This window comes from Perognathus longimembris, chromosome 15 (assembly GCF_023159225.1).
Source record: "Perognathus longimembris pacificus isolate PPM17 chromosome 15, ASM2315922v1, whole genome shotgun sequence".
Taxonomy (NCBI): Eukaryota; Metazoa; Chordata; class Mammalia; order Rodentia; family Heteromyidae; genus Perognathus; species Perognathus longimembris.
Genome location: NC_063175.1, coordinates 20662640 through 20686923, shown reverse-complemented (window position 1 = coordinate 20686923; position 24284 = coordinate 20662640). Strand labels below are relative to the sequence as shown.

The 24284-nt window shown below is 42.5% G+C and overlaps 1 protein-coding gene and 1 long non-coding RNA gene across 4 annotated transcripts in view; one reads left to right on the top strand and one right to left on the bottom strand.

The window, feature by feature from the left end:
- The window catches only part of Lama3 (laminin subunit alpha 3), a 214209-nt gene that overhangs the window by 6060 nt on the left and 183865 nt on the right, over positions 1–24284 (bottom strand). For all 3 annotated transcript variants that reach the window (XM_048363240.1, XM_048363241.1, XM_048363242.1), the window contains 10 exons: positions 24165–24284; positions 23132–23265; positions 20435–20552; positions 19894–20034; positions 16559–16698; positions 15529–15657; positions 13839–13992; positions 8215–8384; positions 6063–6246; positions 3370–3510 (listed from right to left, as the gene is read on the bottom strand). In XM_048363240.1, the coding sequence (XP_048219197.1) occupies positions 3370–3510; positions 6063–6246; positions 8215–8384; positions 13839–13992; positions 15529–15657; positions 16559–16698; positions 19894–20034; positions 20435–20552; positions 23132–23265; positions 24165–24284 (1431 nt within the window). The remainder of the gene's footprint in view (positions 1–3369; positions 3511–6062; positions 6247–8214; positions 8385–13838; positions 13993–15528; positions 15658–16558; positions 16699–19893; positions 20035–20434; positions 20553–23131; positions 23266–24164) is intronic.
- Positions 24–24230, top strand: LOC125363905. The gene is made up of 3 exons (XR_007213381.1): positions 24–35; positions 1619–1622; positions 24100–24230. It is a non-coding gene; the product is annotated as an uncharacterized LOC125363905 (long non-coding RNA).

The following is a 24284-nucleotide window of genomic DNA, read 5'->3' as shown; positions in this document are numbered from 1 at the left end:
ACCAGATGCTCTCTGAAGGTATGTTTTTTATGGGGGTGGGAAGAAAGGACCACAACACATTCCCAATATTCTCCAAATGTTCCTAAAATTCTCAAAGCAAAAAAAAAAAAAAAAAGAAGCATTGAATAAAAAATCCTAGATTACCATCCAGAACAAATGCTCAAGGACTCCAGAATCACATACAACAGGTATTAAGATATGGTCATCTTAAGAGAAAATGGTCCCCAAGGTCAATAGTAAACTGCTGAATGGCCTCCTCAGGAAATTTTGAATTTAAAATTTGTCATTACCTATGATGAAAAACCTGTATCTGAAACTCAAAAGAGATTTCCCCAGTACAGGCTGTAACCTGACTCTGAATTCCCAAGAGCTCACTGGAGTTCCCAGGCTCAGTACCAGTGCTCTGCTGCATACTATCAGGGGAATCCTGAATCCTGAATCCTGAATCCTCCACAGGCCATGCACTAAAGGCCAGTTCATCAGCCTGTGGTACAACTAGAAGAGGTGGAACCTTTAGGAGGAGGAGACTAGTGGGAGGAAGTGAGGTCACTGGAGGAGTGTCCTTGAAGGGAATTATGGGACCTTGGCCCTTCCTCTCTGTCTTGTTCTCTTTTTGCTTCCTAGTGGTCACAGGTGACCTGCACTGATCTACCACATGCTCTCTATCCTGATATTCTGCCTTGCTACAGGCCTAAAGCAATGGGGCCAAACAACCATGGACTCATACCTTGGAAACTTTTGAGCAGAAATAAATATTAACTCCTTTTAAGTTGACTTTCTCTAGTTTTTGGTCGCAGTGAAGAAAAGTTGATTAACAGATACAGCCTATGTTATGCAAGAGAGCTAATAATTGGTTCATAGCCCCAGGCTGCAGAAAGGCTAGCAAAGAACCTTGGTTATAACAAATATTGTAAATGAATTATTATTTGCCCTAGATGTGAGGAGATTGAACATGATTAAAGTGGTCCAATGAATACTGAAATTGTGCCCTTAAGTAGCCACCCTAACCTGTGATTTCTTTGAGGGGGAAATAAGTACACAAGTTGAAGAAAAGTAAACATGGTCTTTAGCATTGAAAAATTAAATGTATATATTATATTGCATATAACCGTTATTACTGTGACCTACACATAGAAGTTACTATATATATATATATATATATATATATATATATATATATTAAAGTGAAATAATGCTTCATTGCTTGCTGGGACTTTGACTCAAACACCAGGGAAAAACTCAAGTGGGTCAATGGGGTTGTCCAACTCAAGTTGGTAAAGAAGATTTGATTCAATCATATTAATTTCCAGGCCAAGATTTGAGTCTGGGCCCACTCCTGACTCGCTGTAAACACACATGGGACCAGCATGTGTCACCAGCTTTTGAGGAAAGGGAGAAAGCTACATTTAAGCATGGGAAAGTTCCCAGGCAGGCCTGAACTATTGATAGGACCATTGTCTTTGCTCTGTGAAAGAAAAGGGAGATGCTGGAGAGGCAAGTGTGTGATCTGGGAGAGAGACCAAAGGAGAAGGCAGGCACAGAGCTGGCCTTACGGTGTAATCCAGCAGAGTCCTTGAACTTGACAAGTCCAGTGAACTGCCCTTCTCCTTGGGGATAGAGGAGTCCTGACTCCCTCCTAACCCACTGTTCCCAAGTTTGGTTCTTGAAATAATTTTGTCATTTCTAAACATTGAATAACACTGAAAGGTATGTTCGACTATGTCAGTTCTTCATTTCTGTTTTCCTTTCAGTGCTGGGCATCCAACCTGGAGCTTCAAGCATGTCAAGAATATATTTGACACAATAGCTATCACGATAGCTCAACAGCTATGTACATTATTTAAAATGAGGCTAAGCAAAATGAACTCCAAGAGAAGGAAACAGGAGGACTTTATTGTTGTCGTTACATTTAATGTACTAGGTGAATTTCCTTTGGCATATCCCATGTGGTTACTGTATATGACTTCGGTACACTGGATATTGTATATATGCTTACTTGAACTAGGGAAGGTAAAGAAAAATAAGGTAGGGTGTAACAAACATGACAAGAAATGTACTCACTACCTTATTATGTAACTGTACCCCCTCTGTACATCACCTTGTCAATAAAATTTAATTTAAAAAGAATATATTTGATACTGAGCTCCCCCTATTCCCTTTCTATCCCTCTGGTTAGAAAAATGGAGCCAATTGTAGCTCTGTGCATTTAATATGTCTTAAATATGCCTGGATCATTTGGCAAGCTCCTTTTTTTCTTCACATGAGTGGATGGAGGCCAGCTAGACTTTAATGACATTTCATTTCCATGTCTGACTTTTTACAGTGACCTACTATGGTGGCAAATGATATTGGGTTTCTACCTATGAAAAAGAGAGAAAAACCCTCTAACGACAACATTTAATTGCAGCAGTGAATTGACAGAATATGGATGCAAATGCTTTCACCATGTTCTGCAAAAGTGACAAGAATCACTAAAGTTTGAAATGCATTATCATAATACCAAATCTCATTAGGCCTACAAGCTGCAGCCTGTATTCCCACCCCTGGAAGAGAAGCTAAGAGACTGATGGTTACAGCCATGGACAAGATCCAGAGCCACATCTTCAGGCCCCATCTCTCAACCTGTCCTTCACAAAGAAAGGCTCAGGACCTCCTTTTAGGGCTAGTGAACACTGGGTTTTTTTAAAAACAGCATTTAAAATATCTTGACTTTCTTTCAGTACTGGTATTTGAACCCAGGGATTTTCACTTGCAAGGCAAGTCCTCTGCCACTTGAGTCACACTTTGAGTCCTTTAATGCTTTAGGTTGTATTTTATAGAGGCTTGCTTTCTGCCTGGGCTGGCTTGGCAGAGTCATCATCCCCCCTACATCTGCCAAGTATCTGGGATCATGAATTTACTCCACCATGTCCAGCTAGGTTGTTGAGACGAGGTCTCATTAACATTTTCCCAGGCCAGCTTCAAACTGTAACCCTTCTCATCCATTTTGAGATTCTTAGCTATAAGGTGAATCACTTGTTTAATTTTTAGGCAGTCCCAGAGTTAGAACGTAGGACCGTATACTTGCTAGGTGAGCATTCTACCACTGAGCCATACCTCCAGCTATTTTTTTGCACCAGTTATTTTAGATAGAATCTTGTTTCCTGTCCAGGTAGGTACCTGGACCATGATCTGTCAATTTATGCTTCTTATGAAGCTAGGATGACAGGCATGTGCCAATGCCCAGCTATTGGTCAAGATGAGGTCTTATGTAGTATTCTTCCCCAAGTTGGCCTTGAACCATAATCTTTACAATATCAGCCTCCCAAGCAGCTAAGATTCCAGGTGTGAGCACCAACTACAAGGTGAATTATTCTTATAGATAGTTACCTTTGGCTTTCCAGACAGAGATGATCCCAAGTAAACGTGGGCTATGGTGTTGATGGTAGAATTTCCAGGCAAGCTACCCTGCTGGGCCCTCAGCCCATCCACAGTCAAGTGCCCCTTCCCCCCATCTTGCCCGAACACCACCTTCAGGATAAAGAGAATAAGTGAATCAGTCTTAGTGCTGGTAATTGGTGCTGCATTTTATCAGTCATCACAGGAAATTAAAACAAAGCCCAAACCAAAAGCTTTCCTCTCCTTCAGACAGCTTTAAACAGGGGGGAAGGAGGACTCTTTTGTTCCCACCTGTCAGGTAGAATAAGGCCCACAAAATCCTTTGGCCTCTGGTAGGACTGTCTGCCCAAGACCATCTGCCTGTATTGATTCTTTCATACAGCTAGCCAATGAGTTATAAATATCTAGTGGCCTTTGGCAGACAAAAGGTTCTCTCCACCTCTGTTTTTAAAAATTTGACAAGATTTTTCTCTAGCTTATTGTCATCACCATTGTTCTGCAAGACAATGTTATATATTGGCAAAGTGGAAAAAAAGATAAATAAATGAAACATTGCTCCAAAGTGAATAAACAGATGTACTGGTCTAAAAATTAAAATAAAAGATAAACAGACTAACAGAGATGAAGTCAAAGAGATGAAAAGGAGAACAGCATATGAAATCCTCCAAACTGTACCACCCACATATAGCTTGGATCACAGACATGCACCACCGCACCTAGTATGTTTTGGAAATGAAGGTCTCAGTTTTTTAACAACTGTGAGCTAACATGCCTGGCCTCTAGCTAGCCCTCTTCTCCACCTCAGAACACATACTCAGATCCCTACCTCCCACCACCTCCACAACAGTCCCTCTCTAGACAAAGTCAATAAAATCCACATCATTCCCCCACGTGTGTGTGTGTGTGTGTGTGTGTGTGTGTGTGTGTGTGTGTGTGTACTGGGGCTTGAACTCAGGGCTTAGGCACTATTCCTAAGCTTCTTTGCTCAAGGTTAGCATTCGACCACTTGAACCACAGCTCCACTTTAAGCTTTTTGGTGGTTAACTGGAGATAAGACTCTCACAGACTTCCCTCACTGGCTTTGAACCTCCATCCTCAGATCTCAGCCTCCTGAGTAGCTAGGATTAGAGGTAAGAGCCAGTGGCACCTGGTACCCACCACTACTATTAATCCTTGCTCTGTAGTTTCCTTAGATAATAAGAGTTTAGAAATGAAAATCTGATTTTATGGCTCTGTTTTACCACTCTAAGAAGCTTAGCACGGCCTTGGAAGTTGGAATTTGGCCCTGCCAAATTTCTCTCTATGCCTAATGCTTCTCACCCTGTGGGTTGTCTTCCAGTTAATGCCCCCTCAAGAGCTTTATATTTACTGTTCCCTCTGCTGGAGCTCTCTTCCTATAACTTCCCATCATGGTCACTATTAGTTTAGACTTTGTCTAAAATAATGTGCTACTCTGCCATTTCTTTACCTTGTTCTAGTGTTTTCCCCAACACCAGTATCTGACACTGATGAGAGGACTTTGTGTTTATATGCTTTAGAAGAGTAGTTTGTGATTGTTGAATGACTGAATGAATACAATTTGTAAAGTCATTTATATTTTCTGGGCCTTGTAGTATATGTAAAGAATTTGAGGTGCCTTCAAGAAAGGGCTGGGGTACTAGGGAGGTGAGTCTTTACCCTGGTGCTAAGGGAGAAAGCACTGGGGTCCAGAGAGGGATCTGCAGGCCTGGAAACTGGCCCTGCAGGAACAAAGGTCCAGGAAGTAGAGAGGAAATTAAGCCAGGAAGGAGGTAGCCCAGAGAAGGGTGCAGTGGGCAGAGACTGTGTGAACAAGAAGTTGGTGCTCCAGGGAGCCAATCACACAAGCTCTCCTGCCATGTGTGCTTGCACCTGCAAGACTGCTAGGGTTCCTGCTTTCAGCTACTCACATGGTGAATTCCACACCCATAGGATGTGCAGGTTGAGTATCCCTCATTAGAAACACTGGTCTAAGATTTGGGTGGGTATTATTATTATTGGAATTTGAAGCATTCACATATGATATTCTGAGGGAATAGAACCCAAACCTAAACATAAAATTCTTTTGTGTTTCATATATATGTATCTTATACTTGTAATATGAAGGTATTTTTTCTTTTTCTTTCTTTCTTTTATTTTTTTCCAGAACTGGTGTTTGAATTCAGGACCTCATTCTTACTGAGCAGGCACTCTACTACTTGAGCCCCACACTTGAGCCTTTTTCCTTTCCTTTTTTTTAAGGCCTTACTAGGAATCAAATTCAGTACCTGATGTTCTTGTTTATTGACTAGCTCTCTGCCAACTTTTGCCATACCTCCAACTCCTCTTTCTTCTTTAAAAAAAAATGTTTTACTTTGTTCTTAGATAGGGTCTCATATTTTTGCTAGGCTGGTCTTGTACCTTTATCCTGCTACCTCTTCCACTTTCCAAGCCCTGGGATTCATGACCCCCACCCCCACCCCCGATGGCTGACTCTAAAGTCACTTGATACAATAGTTGTAGAGTGTCCGTGTTTTGCCTGCTACTGGTTACAAGAGGTAAGATGTAGAATTTTCCACTTATGGCGCCATGTCAACCTTCAAAAAGTGGGAGACTGCAGCATTTCAGAGTGGGGTTTGGTGGCTTGAGGAGCCATGGATAGCCCCAGCCCTTGCCCCAGCCCTCACCGTGTGCCATTTCCCATCGTTGTATTTTGCTTTGCTCTTGAGCGTCAGTTTCTTCCCTTCTGCCCCCAATGCAAAGACAAGGTGTCCTTTAGAGAGATAAAGAGCCATGAAGGAGTTCTTGGTGCCTGTGTGAAACAGCAGTCCTCTGGAGGACGTTGTCAGCACGTCCACAGCAAACTGTGACCTGCCAGGGAGAGAGGAACAGCAATGAAAGGAAGCAGAGGGCTGGTGTTTCTCTGCAGCTCTGAGCTGGGAAAGTGGGAGGGGCTCGTGTCTGGACTTGTCAGCTGTGCCTCTGTGGACTTCAGAGGCCATTAGATTCTAGCTAGTCACAGTTCTGTTGTACAATTTACTGCATTGGGGATAATGCAGAATGTCTATGGCAAATTTAGCTAGCTCTGTAAGTCCTAGCATGTGGTGGCAGGAAGGAGCATGTCTGGACTTTAATGGAAAAAAAATTCTTCTTTTACAAGGCCAGTGGTGGTCTCAGTCTAAGTCTTGGGCAAAAAGCAGTAGATACTATATGAAAAGATAAAGTAAAGTAAAAAAGGGCTGGGATGTGGCTCAAGTGGTAAGGTGCTTTTACCCAGCAAGCACAAGACCTTGAACTCAAACCCCAGAAGCACCAAACAAAGATTTTATGTTGAAACAATGGTAAAATTCATATCACCCCAAATTTTCCATCTTAACCATTTGAAGTATTGTTAGGTTTTTAAGTCAATGTTTTAAACCGATCTCCAGAATGCTTTCTACCTTACAGAAGTGAAATTCTTTATATATTAAACAACCGCTTTCCATTCTCTGCCTCCTCCCCATCCCCCCGCCCAGCACCTGGCCACCTCCATTCCACTCTATAGGAATCACTGTTCTAGGCACCTCTGCCTGCTGCAGTCACACAGCATTTGTCTTTTTGTGATGGGCTCATTTCCCATAGTAGTGCAAACTGTTTAAGCCAATGAATATGCATTGCATTTTGTGTGTATTCCTGGAAAGAAAGGTTGGGAAGGGGAGTGAGACAGCTTGACTAACAAGGAAGTGACTGAAGTGCCTGTCAGATCTTTAACACAAAGGCATAGACGTCTATATTCATCTTCAACTGTCCCCTCCCCCCCCAAACTCCCATCTTCCCCTTCATCTAGGACAGAACAGGAATGAGACATAGAGTGAGTCAGAGACTGGAAGTTAATATTCGATTGCATGCTGGTTGTGTATCGTAAGCACAGCCGGCTAAGCCAGCTCTACTTTGGATGAAAACTCACTTCTATCCCTTTGTCTATCCAACAAATATTTACTGAGTATGTGACAAGGCTCTGTGGCAGGCACTGGGAAACACCATGGACATTCATTTCTTGGTGTGCAGGAAATATGAGAGCACTGGGAAACTCTTAAAGGTGCATTAGGAATAGTAGAAACAGGAGTATCAACCAGCCATCAGCATTCACACTCTGGGGGGTGATTGCCATCTTCTTCATGCTTTCTCTCGGCAACTCTCTTGCTATATTGGAGTTCCCACTGCAGAGGAACTGAGCTGGCCAGTGACCTGGGACCAGTACACGTCCTAGCAGGGGCTGGAGCCAGGAGCTAAAGCCAGATATGTTTGACCCAGGGACAATTCTGCCTCTGTGGAAAAGTGTTGAAGGGATGGTTGATGCTTCCATCTTCTAATCACCTGAAAATGACAAGCCTTGCATTTCTACTTTCCACTGGTGCAATTAATATTTCTGCTCATTCTCTCTTTTCCCAAAGGGATGCAACTTGTTAGCATAAATAAAATGCCTTGACTAAAAATGTTCTACCTGGCACTGAGGCTGTTTAAAAGACCAATTTTCCTTCCACTAAAGAATCTAAGAGAAGAAAGGTGACTGATCACAGAAATAAATAGCAACTTTGAGGCAAAACAAAAACAATAAAGCCCCCCCAAAGCCCAACTAGCCTTAATTGTTTAGCACACTGTCTATTCTCAACCAGGAATGAACTGCCTAGAGTATTCCAGCTGTGGGGGAGCACATAGCCGGCAACCCTGCCCCAGAACTGAGCCAGTGCTGCCTTCGCCAGCACCAGGTGAAAGGGGTCCCTGCTGGCTATACTTCCTTACAACAGAATTGCATCCAGCAGATCTAATTGGTGCTGGGACAGGATAACCCAAAAGTACCTGGCATTCAGCAATTCCTGGGGAAGCTTGAATAGTGCGTGGCTGGTGGGACTGTCCCCAAACTGGAGGGCCCCTGGACTGGCCTGGGCCTTGAGAGGTGGTGAGCATGTCTTCACATCTTGCCTCACCTTCAGGCTCCTGGGAGAGGATACTGGTGCATCCTGGATCAGCTGCATGAAAAGGAGCAAAATTAGGACAGCCAGTTCTCAGGGGAAGCGTGAAAGAAGCTTGCCAAATACTGTGCTCCTGTTCACTCTTGATTGGAAGGGATAAATTCAGAGGAGAAATAGAAGACCAACACAGTAATTCTCTGGATGGGGTGAATTTCCACTATGGGCCCACCCATGAGCTGGTAGTGACTAGCCTGGGTTTTGGGAGATGGGGGACAAAAGGAGAGGCAGCTTGTCCTTCCCACAGCCACACCTGCCCAGCCCCAGCCCTAGCCCCCATCAGTGGTCAGTGAAGCTTTGGTTTGACCACTTGCTGCCAGGAAGGTATAGCATAACTAGAAGGGAGAAGGGGTCATTCTTTAGGGAGGGGGAAACAAGGTCTGGAGGAGCCTAAGTACCCCTTTTCCTCTCATTCTCTTTGAGGAAGATGTATGTAGCCTGTCTTACACATGTCTTTTGGGGAAGTTGATAGCACTGGGCCCCTCCCCATCATGGAGCATCAGAGAAACCACAGGGTCTCCTGAGATGCTAGCACATGGCCAGCAGCATGTAGCATCTGTGGCCAGCTGCTGGTATATGGAGACACAAGCCCACCACTTCCCCTTGTAGCCTATTCACTTGTGCTTCTGCAGTAGGGCAGGTGAGAGGAAAACAGGGGCCTTGCATCCTGTTCTTAGTGTTTCAGCATCAACTCATGAATTAAACAAGCATGCTGGAGGATACTTTGAGCTCTTTTTTTTGTGGTATTGGTTGAACTCAGGCCTTTGCTAGGCAGGCCCTCTACCTGAGCCACTCCATGCTGTCAGCTATCATCAGATCTATTTTCTTGTTTGTTTGTTTGGATAGATACAAGGCATGGACCACTACACCCAGTCGTTGGTTGATGTACAGTCTCAAAACCTTTTTTTTCATGCCCAGGCAGGCCTTGAACCATGATCCCCCATTTCTCCCTCCCTAGTAGCTTTATTTAAACCACCAATGCCTGCCTTACTTTGGAATTTTGAACAAAACTGTGTGTTAATGCAGAAAACCCCAAGAAATAAATAAACAAATAAATATCCAATATGTTTAGAAAAATTATAGAGAGAAACAATTTCCTTTTTCTCTGCTGTAGAGCTCAGATTTTGGTGGTGAAGATCTATTGGTCAAAGTGAAAAGTAAGGTTTTGCCTTGTGAAAAACTGATACTAACAGGGGTCTTGTGATCCCCTCCTGGCCAATGAACCTGTAGAAGTAGCTGGAGGCAGAACTTCTGAGAGAAGTCTCTATCCTAGAAGTAAGAAAAGCCCAGGAGAATTGGTTGTGTTGGCCATCATCCAGTGAAGATGGTTCCAGAACCAGACAGGAGGGAGCCAAGAAAACTGTGGGAGGCAGAACACCGTCCCTGTGTGCCAAGTCTCAAGTCCCACCCACTTTGGGCTGCTCCTTATGTGACATCTTTATCGCTGTTGTTTAAGTCATTTTGCAGGGATGTTTCTGGAACCAAGAGTTACAAAATCCCTTGAAGATCAGACTTGCTCTGAATGTGCACTTAGCATCTGTTACATAAAGTATCCCGTGCTTGCTATTGGCTGAGTGGAGATGGTCAGTCACCTCCATCAGAAAGCCAAGTGCATTGCTTAAATTCAGAGCCCACCTTGGAACTGCTTGGAACACAGACTAGGGCCTACCTAGAACTCATGCCACAGGCCTCACTCCTGCTCTGAAATTTTCCTTTATTCACTGGCAAGAAAGCAGTATCAACCTGAACAGTTTTGCTGAACACTTTGGCAACACTCTACATTCTCTCTCTCTCTCTTTCTCTCTCTGTCTCTGTCTCTGTCTCTCTCTCTCTCTCTCTCTCTCTCTCTCTCTCTCTCTCTTCTTCTTCTTCTTCTTCTTCCTTCCTTCTTTTTTGGCCAGTCCTGGGGCTTGATCTCTGTGCCTGGGTGCTGTCCTGTCCCTTAGCTTCTTTTGCTCAAGGCTAGCACTCTACCACTTGAGCCACAACTCCATGTCTGACGTTTGCTGTGACTTATTGGAGATAAGAGTCTCACAGACTTTCCTACCTGGGCTAGCTTGAACCTTGATCCTCAGATCTCAGCCTCCTGTGTAGCTAGGATTTATAGGCACGAGCTGCTGCTGTCCAGCTTTTCATTCTCTTAATGATGGTATAATTTCTCACAGAATCTAGGTTCCAAATTTTGGTCAGCCTGAGCATTTACTTCCCTTTGCATTATTTTCATGCCTTGCTGGGATGTATTTTGTTCCCATTCTCCTTTCCATTTCTAGTGCCTCTACCCTCTCTCTCTCCTAGCTAAACTATTATAGTAGTAACATGCCAGTTTGACTCTAGATTTTTCCTATACCAAGCAACCCCAAGGCCGCTGCCAGTTTAGTAAGCTTTAATCTTTTAAGCAGCTTAAAATACTCCTTTCAACAACTTTCACTGACTACAGGAAGACCTCCAAGATATGTAAGTCACTTGCCTTCTATGTAAGACTTGCCTTATCCCACATCAGTGTATGCTTGAATTGCTTCTCCATGGTTTCCTTCCTCTACCAAACCTCCCACCATTCATCAAGTCTTCCCAGACTAAGAGGCCTGAAAGAACATCAAAGGCCCAGCTTTGCATTCTGGCATCTCTGTCTCCTCACTGAGTGCTCTTGGGGATGTTTTAAAAATCCCATCTCAAACTCAATTTCTAGACCTGCAAAGTTAGCATTTTACTCTGTTCTCAGAGACACAAAAGCCCCAGGAAGGTCCAAGGTCATGCAAGTGTCTGTACCTGAGCCCACCCACAGCTTGCCTCCCAGCTTTCGGCCTTGCTCATGTAGTATCAGCGTTCAGCCACCTGCACAGAGGGTCCCCTCCTCCAGAAAGTATCTCTGCTTGTCATGGCAGGAAGAGTCCTGCCACACCCTGCAGCAAGTCACATCCTTTCATTCAGGTTCTTCTTTTTGTGTGCAGTAATTTAATTCTTCTAACGACATCACGAGACATTACCATTGCTTTCTTTCCTTCAGAGCAGATAGATCCACAGAGAGATTAAATCATCATCCCAGTGTGCACAGCTACTTAGTGATTACAACTGATGCGAACCCAGTAAGCCTGACTTCCATTTCCAGGCCTGATACTTGGCCACCACTGCATTCCCTCAGCTACTGTGGATGCAGGACTAATGTCTTCTATCTAGTCTGGAGCTAACCCAGAGGGGGGAAATTAAATCATGTCTTCACTGATATCTCCCTCAGCAGTATCTCCAGCTCCACTCTCTCTGCCAAGGCTCCTCCAACAGTCTCACACCAACTCCTCCACTTGGCTGTCACCGCAGGTACCTGTCACTCAACATGCCACAAACCCCATCCCCTCTTTTTCCCTCCAAACACTCATCCTTCTGTTTCCATGGAGTTCTCAGCGGCTCCCTCACCCCACAACCCAGAGTAGATGTCTCCAAATTCTCCTGTCTCTTGCTGGTCTCTCAAATCTAATTACTGTCTGGGTTAAACATATTCTATCTTCTAAATGCCCTTAGAAGTCATTAATTCCTCCCTCCATTTCCACCATCACTATGCTTACTTTGTTTCTGTAACTATCAGCCTTCCTATGAAAAAAATGAATGGATACCTTCATTTCTGAGGGGCAATTCTATAGATGCTCTCCTCACAGAAGTAAACCCTTAGGATTCATAAGTGTAGTTTTTCTTTATAGCACAAAATATTTCTCTCCTTCCTTCCTTTTTCTTCTTTTCTCTTCCTTCTTTCCTTTCCCTTCTTTCCTCCCTCCTTCCTCTCTTCCCTCCTTCTCAAACTCCCTCCCCTCCTTGTGCAGGTACCAAAGCCAGAGCTCAGAGCCTTGCACTCTTGCTTAGCTTGCTTGCTCAGCTGTCACTCTACCACTGAAGCCACACCCCCAGTCCAACAAAACATTTATTATTATCTAGTAGTCATTCTCCCTTAACCCACTGTACAGCAGGGAAACAGTGGAAAGGAGAGCAGCATGTGGCTGATGTAATAATTGTGTTAGGCAGGATCAGCTTGCTTTTAAGAGGGCTAGGATTTAGAATTGAAATGCTACCTCTGCCTTTTCCCTGCATGAACTTGGGAAAATTGCTCACTTGTCTGGATTGTACCATCTTTTTCTGTAAGGTATTGCATGGTTAAGGATTAAGAAAATCCATTTGGAGGGCTTAGTGCATGACTCGCAGACCAGGGGAGCTCAGTGCTAACGACTACTCATATTAACTGTGAGCACAGACATGGGGACGTCACACTGTTAACTTCAGGAAGAGCAAGAAATTCCTTAAGTGCTAATTCTGTGTGCAGTTCATGACAGTACTTTCTTTCCTTTCCACTGGAAATGCTATTTCTTTTTAGTCTACATGTGTGTAGCACCTTAGAAACTTTGCAAACTATTGCACCCAGGCCCACTACAAGAACCTTTGGCCTGATGGAGTCAGAAGCCCCACATGTACTTCAAAGTTCCTTGGGTATTTCTAATGGGCAGTCAAGGCTATGCCACACTGGTTTTGACAGTGTGTGTATGTGTATTTGTGTGTGTGCATATGTGTTTGTGTGTGTGTGTGTGTTTTATTGCATCAAGGCAGAAGGGACAACTGTGAGCAGACGGGGCATAGGCTCGTGTACACAGAGAAAAATCACAGGACCTGCTATAGACATGGCATTATATCACTACAGAAATCCAGAAATCTAAGTTATAATTTTGTTAGCAGCCGTGATTTTGGTAGGTACTATCCCTTTACATGGATACTTACATATATGGAAGTGGAACAATGAAGTTTGTTGAGATTAGTTTAGGAAGAGAGAGGAAGAATGGGAGAGGAGGATGGTGAGGGAGAGTGGTGGAGGGTGAGACTGATCAAGGTACATTGCATGTATGTATGTATGTATGTATGTATGCATGTATACATTTTTTTAAAGATAAAGTTTCAGAAAAAGCCCTCTAGAAAAGGGAAAGGAACAGATTTAAATTAGCCAAGATCACCCAGCCCCTCTGCTGGGTGACCTAAAACTATGCTCACTATAATACTAAATTCTCCTGTCCACCATTTTTAAACATGTGCTACATGAAGCACCACATCCAATTGTGCATGCATGCCCAGGGAAGTATGGCCCCTATAGGTGATGTGGAGTATTTCCTTTCTCTCTTTGTAAGATGGAATTTTCTCCAGTGCTGTAAATAAGAGACCTTGCTTTATTCTTTTATCTCCTGGTTTGAGTCACTCAGAACACATCACTGTTTGTGTCATTATGGTTCTATGTGTTCTAGAACAGCAAAAATCACCAAATTTTTATCAAGACATAAAAGGCTGAAAGCTCATTTTGTCATTCTGGTGTGATTCAATTGCCACCTCCTGAAGCCACTGACCACCTGGGTCATGGGTTCTTCTTCTTCCTCCCCCTCCCCCCACCAACAGCAGGGACAAGGAAAACCCAGGTAAGGCTTTGATGCTTACCCGGTTGATGTTGAACATCTTAGCTTTGTTGTCCCTCATAGAATCTCTAAATAACATGAGGAAAGGTGGCTTGTTTAAACTGCAGCCTCCCAGGGATGCTTCTTTCTTGGTAGATCTACTGGTAAAGTCAAGGACTTCAGGACTGTGAAATAACCTGGAACAAGGGCAGAAATAAAAGCTGTCACCAATCATCACCCATGGAGCAGCTGGGCCTGCTGGGCTAGGGAGGGAGCTCATCCTCAAAATCACATTTGCACTATCATGGTTTCTTCCTGAACCTCACCACTGAGCTGCAGAAGGGCCAAGAGACTTCTATTAACCTGGAATGTGGTAGGGCTATGGCAGGGCCTGAGTCCTAGTTCTTTACAATGAATATTGTATAAAAACATGACAATCAAATATGCATAGTGGAGAGAGGTGGGCACTGGATGATACACAATGATACTGATCTCTGGGAAACCCCAGAGGTGATAAATGGAGGATTCACTTGACCATGTTTAAGTAAGAAAGTCTCACTGGAAAACCTCATGGTGGTCATCTGAACTTCAAGATGGCAGAAGGCTGCCTCTAACCACCTCCCAGTCTTCTCCATCCTTCCCACTTCATAATCTAATCACTGAACCAATCAGATGTTCAACAATGATGCTACACAGACCAGGTGCAGAGTGAGTGGTCTGAACCTCATCCTGACCATGGAGAAAGGTGGGAAGGATGATGGTACTATGAAGGCAGGCAGCCTGTAATCTCCAGCCTGAGGTTCACAGCCAGAACCAGATCCCTCTCTTCCCCAGAAAGGCTATGAGCTCTGATCTAAAACCAGTCATTCTGAATTAGAGGAAAACATTTAAAAGTTTCTGTGCATGGAAACACTAAGCTCTACTCTCTTGACTGGAAGTCATATTTAATATTGGGTGACTTGGTTTCCTAGCACTGTGCTGGTCAATGCAAGCCCTTGCTCTCAAAACTGAAGATAGCTGATCAAACGGAATTGCACAATCATGATTAAAATAAAACTTCAGCTGGGTACCAGTGGCTTCTGCCTATAACCCTAGCTATTCAGGAGGATAAGATATAAGTATCATAATTCAGAGCCAACCCAGGCAGGAAACCCAGTAAGACTCTTATCTCCAATTAACCATCAAAAAGGGAAAGTGGAGCTGTGGCTCAAGTAATAGAGTTCCAGCCTTGAGGTAAAAAGCTAAGAGACTAAGTCCAGGCCCTAGCCTCAAGCCCTAGTACCAGCATTAAAAAATAAAGATAGAAAACTTCAGGATATATAGTTCTAGGGCCATAAGTTTAAATGTGCAATCATGATGAAAACTCTCTAATTTCAAGCTTCAAAGTTTTAATACAACTTTAACATGAACATTGAGGCCATAATCGGAAAGTTAATTTGTGTGTGTGTGTGCTCTAGTTCTGGGCTTGAAGTCAGGGCCATAGTGATGTCCCTGAGCTTTGATGATCAAGGCTAATGCTCTACAATTAGACTTTTTCCAAGGTCAGATACCAAAGTTGTCTGGAGGTTTTGCTTATTTGTTTGCTTTTTTAATGCCAAAGCAGACAGTTTGGAAATTTGTAGAGTGAGTGCCTAGCATGGCCTCTTGACAAAGTGGACTCTGCTAACAGGATCAATGAGCTGCCCAACATATGGTCAGGGGGTGAGAATGTAACCCACAGAGAGATCACCCACCTATGAACAAAAACATTGTTGATACAACCCTCAAAGTAACTCCCACCCAGGCGGAGAGACTGTGGGGCATTTGGAAATTTTAGGGTTTGGCTCCTTCTCAGTGGCTGATCATCAATGAGAAGCCGGAGGCTGAAACAGAAAGAGGGCAAGACAAAATGAGAAGTGTTAGGAAATTCTCTCAACATGGTGTCACCGTTGTCTCTGACCCAGACTCACAATCTGTTGCCTAAAGACAAAAGCTAAACTTATTCTTAAAATGCATTTAAATTGTTTTCATGTATTTTTTTTTTTTTTTTTTTTTTTTTGCCAGTCCTGGGCCTTGGGCTCCGGGCCTGAGCACTGTCCCTGGCTTCTTCCCGCTCAAGGCTAGCACTCCGCCACTTGAGCCACAGCGCCGCTTCTGGCCGTTTTCTGTATATGTGGTGCTGGGGAATCGAACCTAGGGCCTCGTGTATCCGAGGCAGGCACTCTTGCCACTAGGCTATATCCCCAGCCCCGTTTTCATGTATTTTTAACATGTAACTTTTTAATTAAACAATGCATACATATAATAGGATGTGTAGTTATTGCAAATAGCTGGCTTATCGAAATTTTACAACATGAATAGCAACATAATTAGCACCTGGAGGAACAGAATTAGTCCAGCAAACTAGGAGCCCCATTCCAAATTCCTTTTTAGTCTCTGGTTTCCCTCCCTCTTTAAGAAAAATCAGTACCCTGAATTCTGATAGAATAATATGTCCTGTTTTTAAACTGTATATAAATGACATCATAATCATCATTATAGTTGTGAGGTTTACCCATATCATTACATATATTTCGAGAATTTTTTCATTGTAGTAATATACTTTGAATGTATCACAATTTATTTATGTATTCAATAAGGAAATTGATATAGAAGAAAGGAAGAAAGGACAAGCTTTCTAGAAATACAGCATTTGTATTACAAACAAATATTTTGTAAAAAGACACCAGAAAATTCCACTAAAGTCAGAACTTGTACGGCTCTCTGTGGTGGTGTTCCACTTACCCTGAGCTGTCGCTTATTACAGACACATAATGCAGCAATCCATCCATGTATGTCTGTGGAGACTTGAAAATTGGGCTACTGCTGTCCCGGGTGCTCAATTCAATGTGCCCATCTTCCAGAGTGACCTGCAAGCTACTTGCCTGAAATCATAGAGTATATACCCACTGATAATTTATTTCCATTTAAAGGTTATGCATGAACATTGACTTTCTGATCAAAACCATGTATAAAACCAGGATTTTTTTTTTTGCTAAGCCAAATGTTTTGACTCAGCTATTTTGAGCTAAAGATTTTTTTACTCCATATTTATTAATATTAAAATCATATGCAAATTACCTCAACACATGAATTTGTCAAAGTCGGGAATTTTTTTTCTGGGTGAACATTCATTAGGCCAAATCAAATATGTGAAACAGTTCTATCATTTCCAAATTTTTTACTTTCATTTGGCTTGAAGTTACTTCACAAGAATCAACTATTTCTTTTTTTTTTTTTTTTTTTGGCCAGTCCTGGGGCTTGGACTCAGGGCCTGAGCACTGTCCCTGGCTTCCTTTTGCTCAAGGCTAGCACTCTGCCACTTGAGCCACAGCGCCACTTCTGGCCATTTTCTGTATATGTGGTGCTGGGGAATCGAACCCAGGGCCTCATGTATACGAGGCAATCTCTCTTGCCACTAGGCCATATCTCCAGCCCCAACTATTTCTTGAATAAATTTTACAGCATAAAGCTGATACACCAATTGTCTTTTTCACATAAAATTACCATAATTTTGTCTCTAGTTTCATAAACTTTTTATTCTCTGGTCATTATTTCTGGGAGGCTCAAGTTTTCCATGTAAAACTGTACAGATCTCTCAACATTGGCAAGGTGATTTGACTCTGTCAATCAGTGATTTTCAAATGTGCAACTCAGCATTTGTCATTCCAATTTTATTCAGTTTTTCTCCCAAGAATAATTTCTGTAGTTTCAGCAAAATGTGATTCTTGAAGAAGTTCTTAGTCTGATACAGTTAGGATCACTGTTGGTTTTATTTTATGCTGCTTTCCCTGTGCCCCCACCATTACCAGTATTCATTGTGAATTCAATGAAAGTTAGCTACTGTGCATGATTTTCCCAGCTAATCCACCATGAAACTGAAAACAGTGTCCCTAAGATAGCCCTACGATTTCTCTATTGTCCTAGATCATGATCTGAATTTTTGCTAATCTACTTCTTCAATCTGCTTTTGATCATATTATTGTGTACTGTTCTTTCCTTTATGTGGCAGAGGAAATGAGAGTTAGTGTACAGAGAGACTGATGTCAAAACATTGGCTATGATGGGGAAGTCACACCCACCACTCCCACCCCACCCTGGCCCCCACACATACACATGGGTTTGTTTCTCTATGGCAACTTTTAAAATATGGTCTCTAAAGACTAGTGAGCAAGATATCAAGAGATGAGAGGCCACTCTAATCTCATATAGACACAGAGCCAGGCCTTCTCCCCCACCCGCCCAGTATTACTGAGATTTGAACTCAGGGCTTCATACTTGCTAGGCAGGTGCTCTACTACTTAAGCCTGGTCATTAGTCCTTTCTGTTCTAGATATTTCTGAGATAAGTATTGCTTTCTATTTGGGCTAATATGGATGATAACCTTTCACTGTCTGCTGAAGCTGGGATGGAAACCATATGCCACCATACCCAGTCTTTTCTGGGGTCTAGTTATCTTTATAGCACAGGCTGACTTAGAAACATAATCCCCCAGATCTCAACTTCCCAGACAGCTGGATGACAGGCATGCACTACCACACCCAGATATTGGCTGAGATGAGTCTTGCAAACTTTTTTGCTGGAGCGGATCTTAAACTGTATCCTGTTTTCACAGCCTCCAATTAGCTAGGGTTTATAGGTGTGAGCCACTGATGCTTAGATACCAGGAGTCTTTATAACAGATACTAGAGAGCTGTGGTGATGGATAACCCTAAAGAAATATACCCAAGAACAACAGCATCCTACTTGTATTTAAAAACTCCCCCCTTTCTACAAGTGGGTTTCTGAACATGGACTCCTACACATACATTCCTACCCTAACTAAATCCTCCCAAACTGTAGAGGGTGTCTCTTTGTGGCAGAGAATTTCTGCAACTCATTGTACATGAAAGAGTAAGGAATTAGGGGGGAGGGAAAGTGGAAGGAAAATGAGGGAGGAGGTAAAAAGTTTCATAAGAAATGTACTTACTGCCTACTTATGAAACTGTAACCCCTTTGTACATCACTTTGACGATAGATAGATAGATTAAAGACAAGAGAAAAAAGGAATCTGAAGATCTCACTATCTTTTTGTGTCATCAAAAAAAGAATTATAGGGGCTGGGGATATGGCCTAGTGGCAAGAGTGCTTGCCTCATATACATGAAGCCCTGGGTTCGATTCCCCAGCACCACATATATAGAAAACGGCCAGAAGTGGCGCTGTGGCTCAAGTGGCAGAATGCTAGCCTTGAGTAAAAAAGAAGCCAGGGACAGTGCTCAGGCCCTCAGTCCAAGCCCCAGGACTGGCAAAAAAAAAAAAAAAAAATTATAGGGCTGGGAATATGGCCTAGTGGCAAGAGCTCTCGGTTCGATTCCCCAGCACCACATATATGGAAAACGGCCAGAAGGGGCGCTGTGGCTCAGGTGGCAGAGTGCTAGCCTTGAGCGGGAAGAAGCCAAGGACAGTGCTCAGGCCCTGAGACCAAGGCCCAGGACTGGCAAAAAAAAAAATAATAATAATTATAATGGCTGAGGGTGGTGAGGGTGGTAGCATATGCCTATACTCCCATCTATGTGGGAGGATATAAGTAGGACAAAACTACTAGACCTTAACTGAAAAATAAACTAAATCACAAAAGGGCTGAAGATGTGGCTCAAGTGGTAGAGCACCTACCTAGCAGAGCTCAAGGCCTTGAATTCTGAGTTCAAACTCCAGTAACATGAAGAAGAAAAAGGAAGAGGAAAAGGAAGAAGGGAGGGAGATATAGTTATATCTTTCTCAGCTGTAAAGATTTAAATTACATTTACTTATTAACAGTTGTAATTTATATCACCTATTATTCAGTATACTGGAAAGGAATAAAAATGAGTCCATGGGTATGAAATTAAGTTCTGTAAATTATTGCAAACTTGTTAAGCTTGATTTCTTTTAGTATCCCCTGTAATTGCAGAACAATTTTCATGCTTGGATCATACAAGAACATTCACTGCAGTGACCAATAACATGCCCACTACCCTCCCTTGAAATCCTCTCTTGCTTTTGGTGTCGATTGCTGAGTTGGGTTTGGATCTTGCTCGGTATCAAGGTGCTATTTCTTACCTGTGTCTGATGATGTATTAACACACCACTGGGTTGAAAGGTCTGAAACCCAAAGGAAGCCTGGAAGTGTTCAGGCAAGGGTGAGTCCAAGTTAGTGAAGCTCAGCTGTCCTCCTCTGGAGAAGGAGGCCGACCGCACCAGCTGCAATGCAAGCAGGGATACCTTACTGCACTGAAATCAACTCATGCTGAGCTACAGCACCATTCCCTGTATCAGACTATTAGAACCCACTTGTGTCCTTCATGAAGGCTTAGAAAGAAGCTGAGTCTGGCTTTGTTTATAAGTCATTTGGCACCTGGAAAGTTTTGTGTATATTTCTAGTATTCTTACTTGCCTTCAAATTTAACATACCAGCCAAGAGAGGATGCCTATTCATGGGGCAGTGTGTGTGTGTATGCGTGTGTGTACATGCATATGTGCATGCACACCAGCTCACAACATTAGGTGCTACCAGAAAAGCCAAAAGTTGATATGTTAATAAGTCCAGAGGATGGGCCAGTGGGGGTGAGATGTGTCACAAGGTTCAGGGCCCTCCACTTACCTTCCAGTCTTCCGAACACTTTTTGGTGACTCCTACGGTATCATTCAACCTGACAACACCACTAGTTTTCTTCAGATTTTTCATGCAGCCTCGGAAAGCAGGTGTTGAAATGTTAAACCTGATAAGGGAAGAGAGGGATCGCGCAGAGCTCACTTGATCCTCGCTCCTGAGCAAGCACTGTCTATTTGATGGTGATCGGTTCCCATGGGGACCCTGCAGTGCTGGCCTGGGACTCCTGTATTACTGCTTATTTTATACTTGTGGAGAATCTCCCTTCTTTCCACATGAATCTGTACTCTTAGCTTTAAAACTGGACAATAATGTTGACCACAAGATGGATGGCCTCTGTCCTCAGAACACACAAGCAAAAGATGCTCAGTACTAACAGCTTTCATCCCCTCCTCCCTGAGGCATGGCATTGAAAGTAGATGCGAACATGAGTAAGTTAACATACTAAATCTGCTATATAAATATGTATTAAGCCACTGATACATAATGTACAAGAAGTGGGAATGCTCTAGAAAACTGCTGTCTTTTTCTGTTCACACTTTAGCAAACCACTGTGAATTTTGGCCAGAATGTTGATCAAGATATAGTGAATTTATAAATGTCTTTCTTAAATGGCGATCCCTTTGTACCTCTACTTAAAGATAATAGTAAAAACATAAATTTTAGCACAGTTGAAAAAGAAAATACTACTTTTAGGTCCTATTCATTATGGGGAAAACTGTGGCTTGATTTCAATCAATGCTGAGCAGAAACTATAGAATGAATACACTGTCTAGGTTTAAAGCTGTTTTGACCAGTCCTAACCTATGCACATGGGCAAGAAGTAATTGGGGCCAAACCAGCTATGCACAGTGAAAGCCTGGATCAGAGGCAGCCTACATATGGGATGCTTCTCATCAGTAACAATTGGGACATATTAATCTATTTCATGGAGTCATCAGAGAGGTAGTAAGTTCATATGGGCAGCACATTTAAATGGTGGTGGTGTAGTGGGAATGCAGCACAAGACTGCATGGCAGTCACTGCCCTCCATCTATCATTATTATAATGACAGCAACCTCTATAGCATCTCTTTCTATGTGGTACCTTGGCATTCCCTTTTAATTTGAGTTTCCAATCTGTCTGAAGTAGAATTCACATACAGCATTCATGCTCATGAACCGATGGCAGTTCAGGCAAATATTAGTGTACCAAGAAAGCCCAGTGCTTATTTCATCTTAAATCCCTAAGGCAGCTCACTTTCCAAATGGAAAGGTGTCTGATTCTCTCTAATCCAATTCATTATAAACAGTTGAACATGCATAAATTAAATTTCATTAAAAAGAAAAGGAGGAAACAAATCCTCAATGGTATCACAGCATGAGCTTAATTATTTTATGAAGCTGACTGTTTGCCTCAGAAGTGGAGGGAAGTTGGTATTGGATCTGGAGCTGTTCCTTTAGCACATAGCTTTAGGTCCCTTTTCTCTTGGTTTATCTGAGGTCCTGACCTCCACATTTTCCCCCTGAACTGCTGATGGCAGATTTTGGAGACCAATAAGAACAAAATATAATTCTAAACTCTGTACTTAGCAAATGTTCAACAGATCTCCAACTAATTTTTGCTTTTCAAGCTATCCTCCTTTTCATGTTCTGTGATTATACTCTGTAACACAGAGGTGTCAGTCTCCAGGGAACAAGAGTCCTTGTTCATGTTGGACCCTCTAGTATTATTAGAGATGATTTGATCTTCATAGGGTTAACAGACTTGTAGCTTCTGATTATACTCTTAAATAGTTCCAAAGTCTGGGACTGCATTCCCAGATGACACTCTACCAGAAAGAGGAAGATGCAAAAGACACATGAGCATCCCTTGAGCAAAGCTGCTTCATTTTGCAATGATTCTTGTGTGCTTTGCTCCATAATGGTCTGAGCACACTAACCCAACCCATCACAGAAGCCTCCCTCTTGTGCCAGAGACCAGACACAGCTCTCCTGGGAAGCTACCTGGCTGTCCTACCAAGCTCATCTGTAAGTTATTGGCAGAACTTCTCTTAAGTCCATGCGAGAGAACAATTTTAGGACTCCCTGGACCACCAAATCCCTCACCAGAGGAACAAGGCGGGCCAGCAGCAGCTCAATATTGCTTAACATTTTACTTTTAACAGACTAAAAGGCCATAGAAATATACATACACACCATATACATACACATATGTAGTACTGAGGTTTGAAGTGTGTATGGGGAGGGTTTGAACTTAGGATTTTTATTCTTGCTAAGGAGGCATTCTAACACTGAGCCACACCTCCAGCCCTTTTCTACACTGGTTATTTTTGAGACAGGGTGTTATTTACTGTCTGGATATGTACTTGAATCTCAATCCATCAATGTTTACCTTTCAACCATAGCTGGGATGACAGACGTGTGCTGTGATACTTTTTGATGACAGAGAAAAAACTAGAACCACTTTTGTGGCTCTTCTCTTCACCCTTTTCCAGCAACCTGGGATTGACTTCTACCCTCACTGCTATCTGTAGGCCTTCTGCTAATGCCAAACAGCTGCAAACCCCTACAATGGCTCCATATGACCTCCCCCAGAGAATGGCTCTGGCCATCCCATCACCCAGGGAACAGCTCTCTCTGAGCATCATTTACTCTGCCTGCAGGCTGCTGTGAGAGCTGACCCAGTTTTTTTAAGATGCCGTCTTACCTTTCCCTGATGGCAATTGGGATTCCTCCCAGATAGTATGTGTTGAAATCAAATATTTCCCCTTCAATTCTAATGTTTTGGCTATCTACATTTATCCGCATAAGTTTTTGGGCTTTTCCAATTTTGATCTGAATCTGAAATAAATGAGAGGATGCATCAGCAAGCAGTGAAAGTGAAGTAAGCCAGATCCAGAGAAACAAAGGCTGCATGGTTTCCTTCATGTGTGGTAGATAGGATGTACCTTTAATCTAGAAGTAAACACATTAGGGTGGGCTGTACATAAGTGGTTACAAATGAGTAAACTGAAGTATAATAGATTCTATGGAGAGCTCAAGTAGTATAATCTCTTAGAAAGACTAGGTAAAGCCCAACAAAATCAACACCAGAAAAAGGATACATCCAAGAGGGCGGGGAAAGAGGGAGTGGGCAGACAGAAAGACAAGCAAAGGGAGAAAGGAAAGAAGAATTTAGTCAGTAATTCATTGTATATACCACAAAATTAAGGAAAAGGAAGAGGTGAGTCAAAGGGAAGTGAGAATGTTGATCAAGATGCATTGTTTAATGGCACCTCCTTTGTCCAACTACTGAAAGATAATAAAAAAGAAAAAAATTAAATGAATCTTATTTGCAGGGGCACAGAGTCATTATGATTTTATCTTATATCAGATTTATTTACATATGAAGAAAAAAGACAGCTTTGCCAAAATCTAGGCTAAAAAACCCCCCCAAAAAATCTGACAGTTAAACACTGTAGTAGAAGCATTCCCACTTGAAATGAATCATGGATTACCTATGTCATATATATATATATATGTATATATATATATATATATATATATATATACATGTCTTATGCATTTCACACTTAATGTTCAAATTTTAAAAGGATAGGCACCTTGGTTAATAACTACGTTTATCCAGTAACAGAAAGATTTTATGCTTGTTTTGGGGGGCTTTGTTTTTTTGAGGGGGGCACTGACTTAATTTTAAAAGTCTATAGACATTTAGCAGTTGAAGTAAACAAAGGATGTACCATATGATCTTTCCCATTGTTGATGGTGTCTCTAATTCCTTTCTCTTTGGGCTGCTCCGAATTCAGTTTGTATCTCACCAAGAGATTGCCATCTTCTACGTTCAGGGATATGAAGTGATC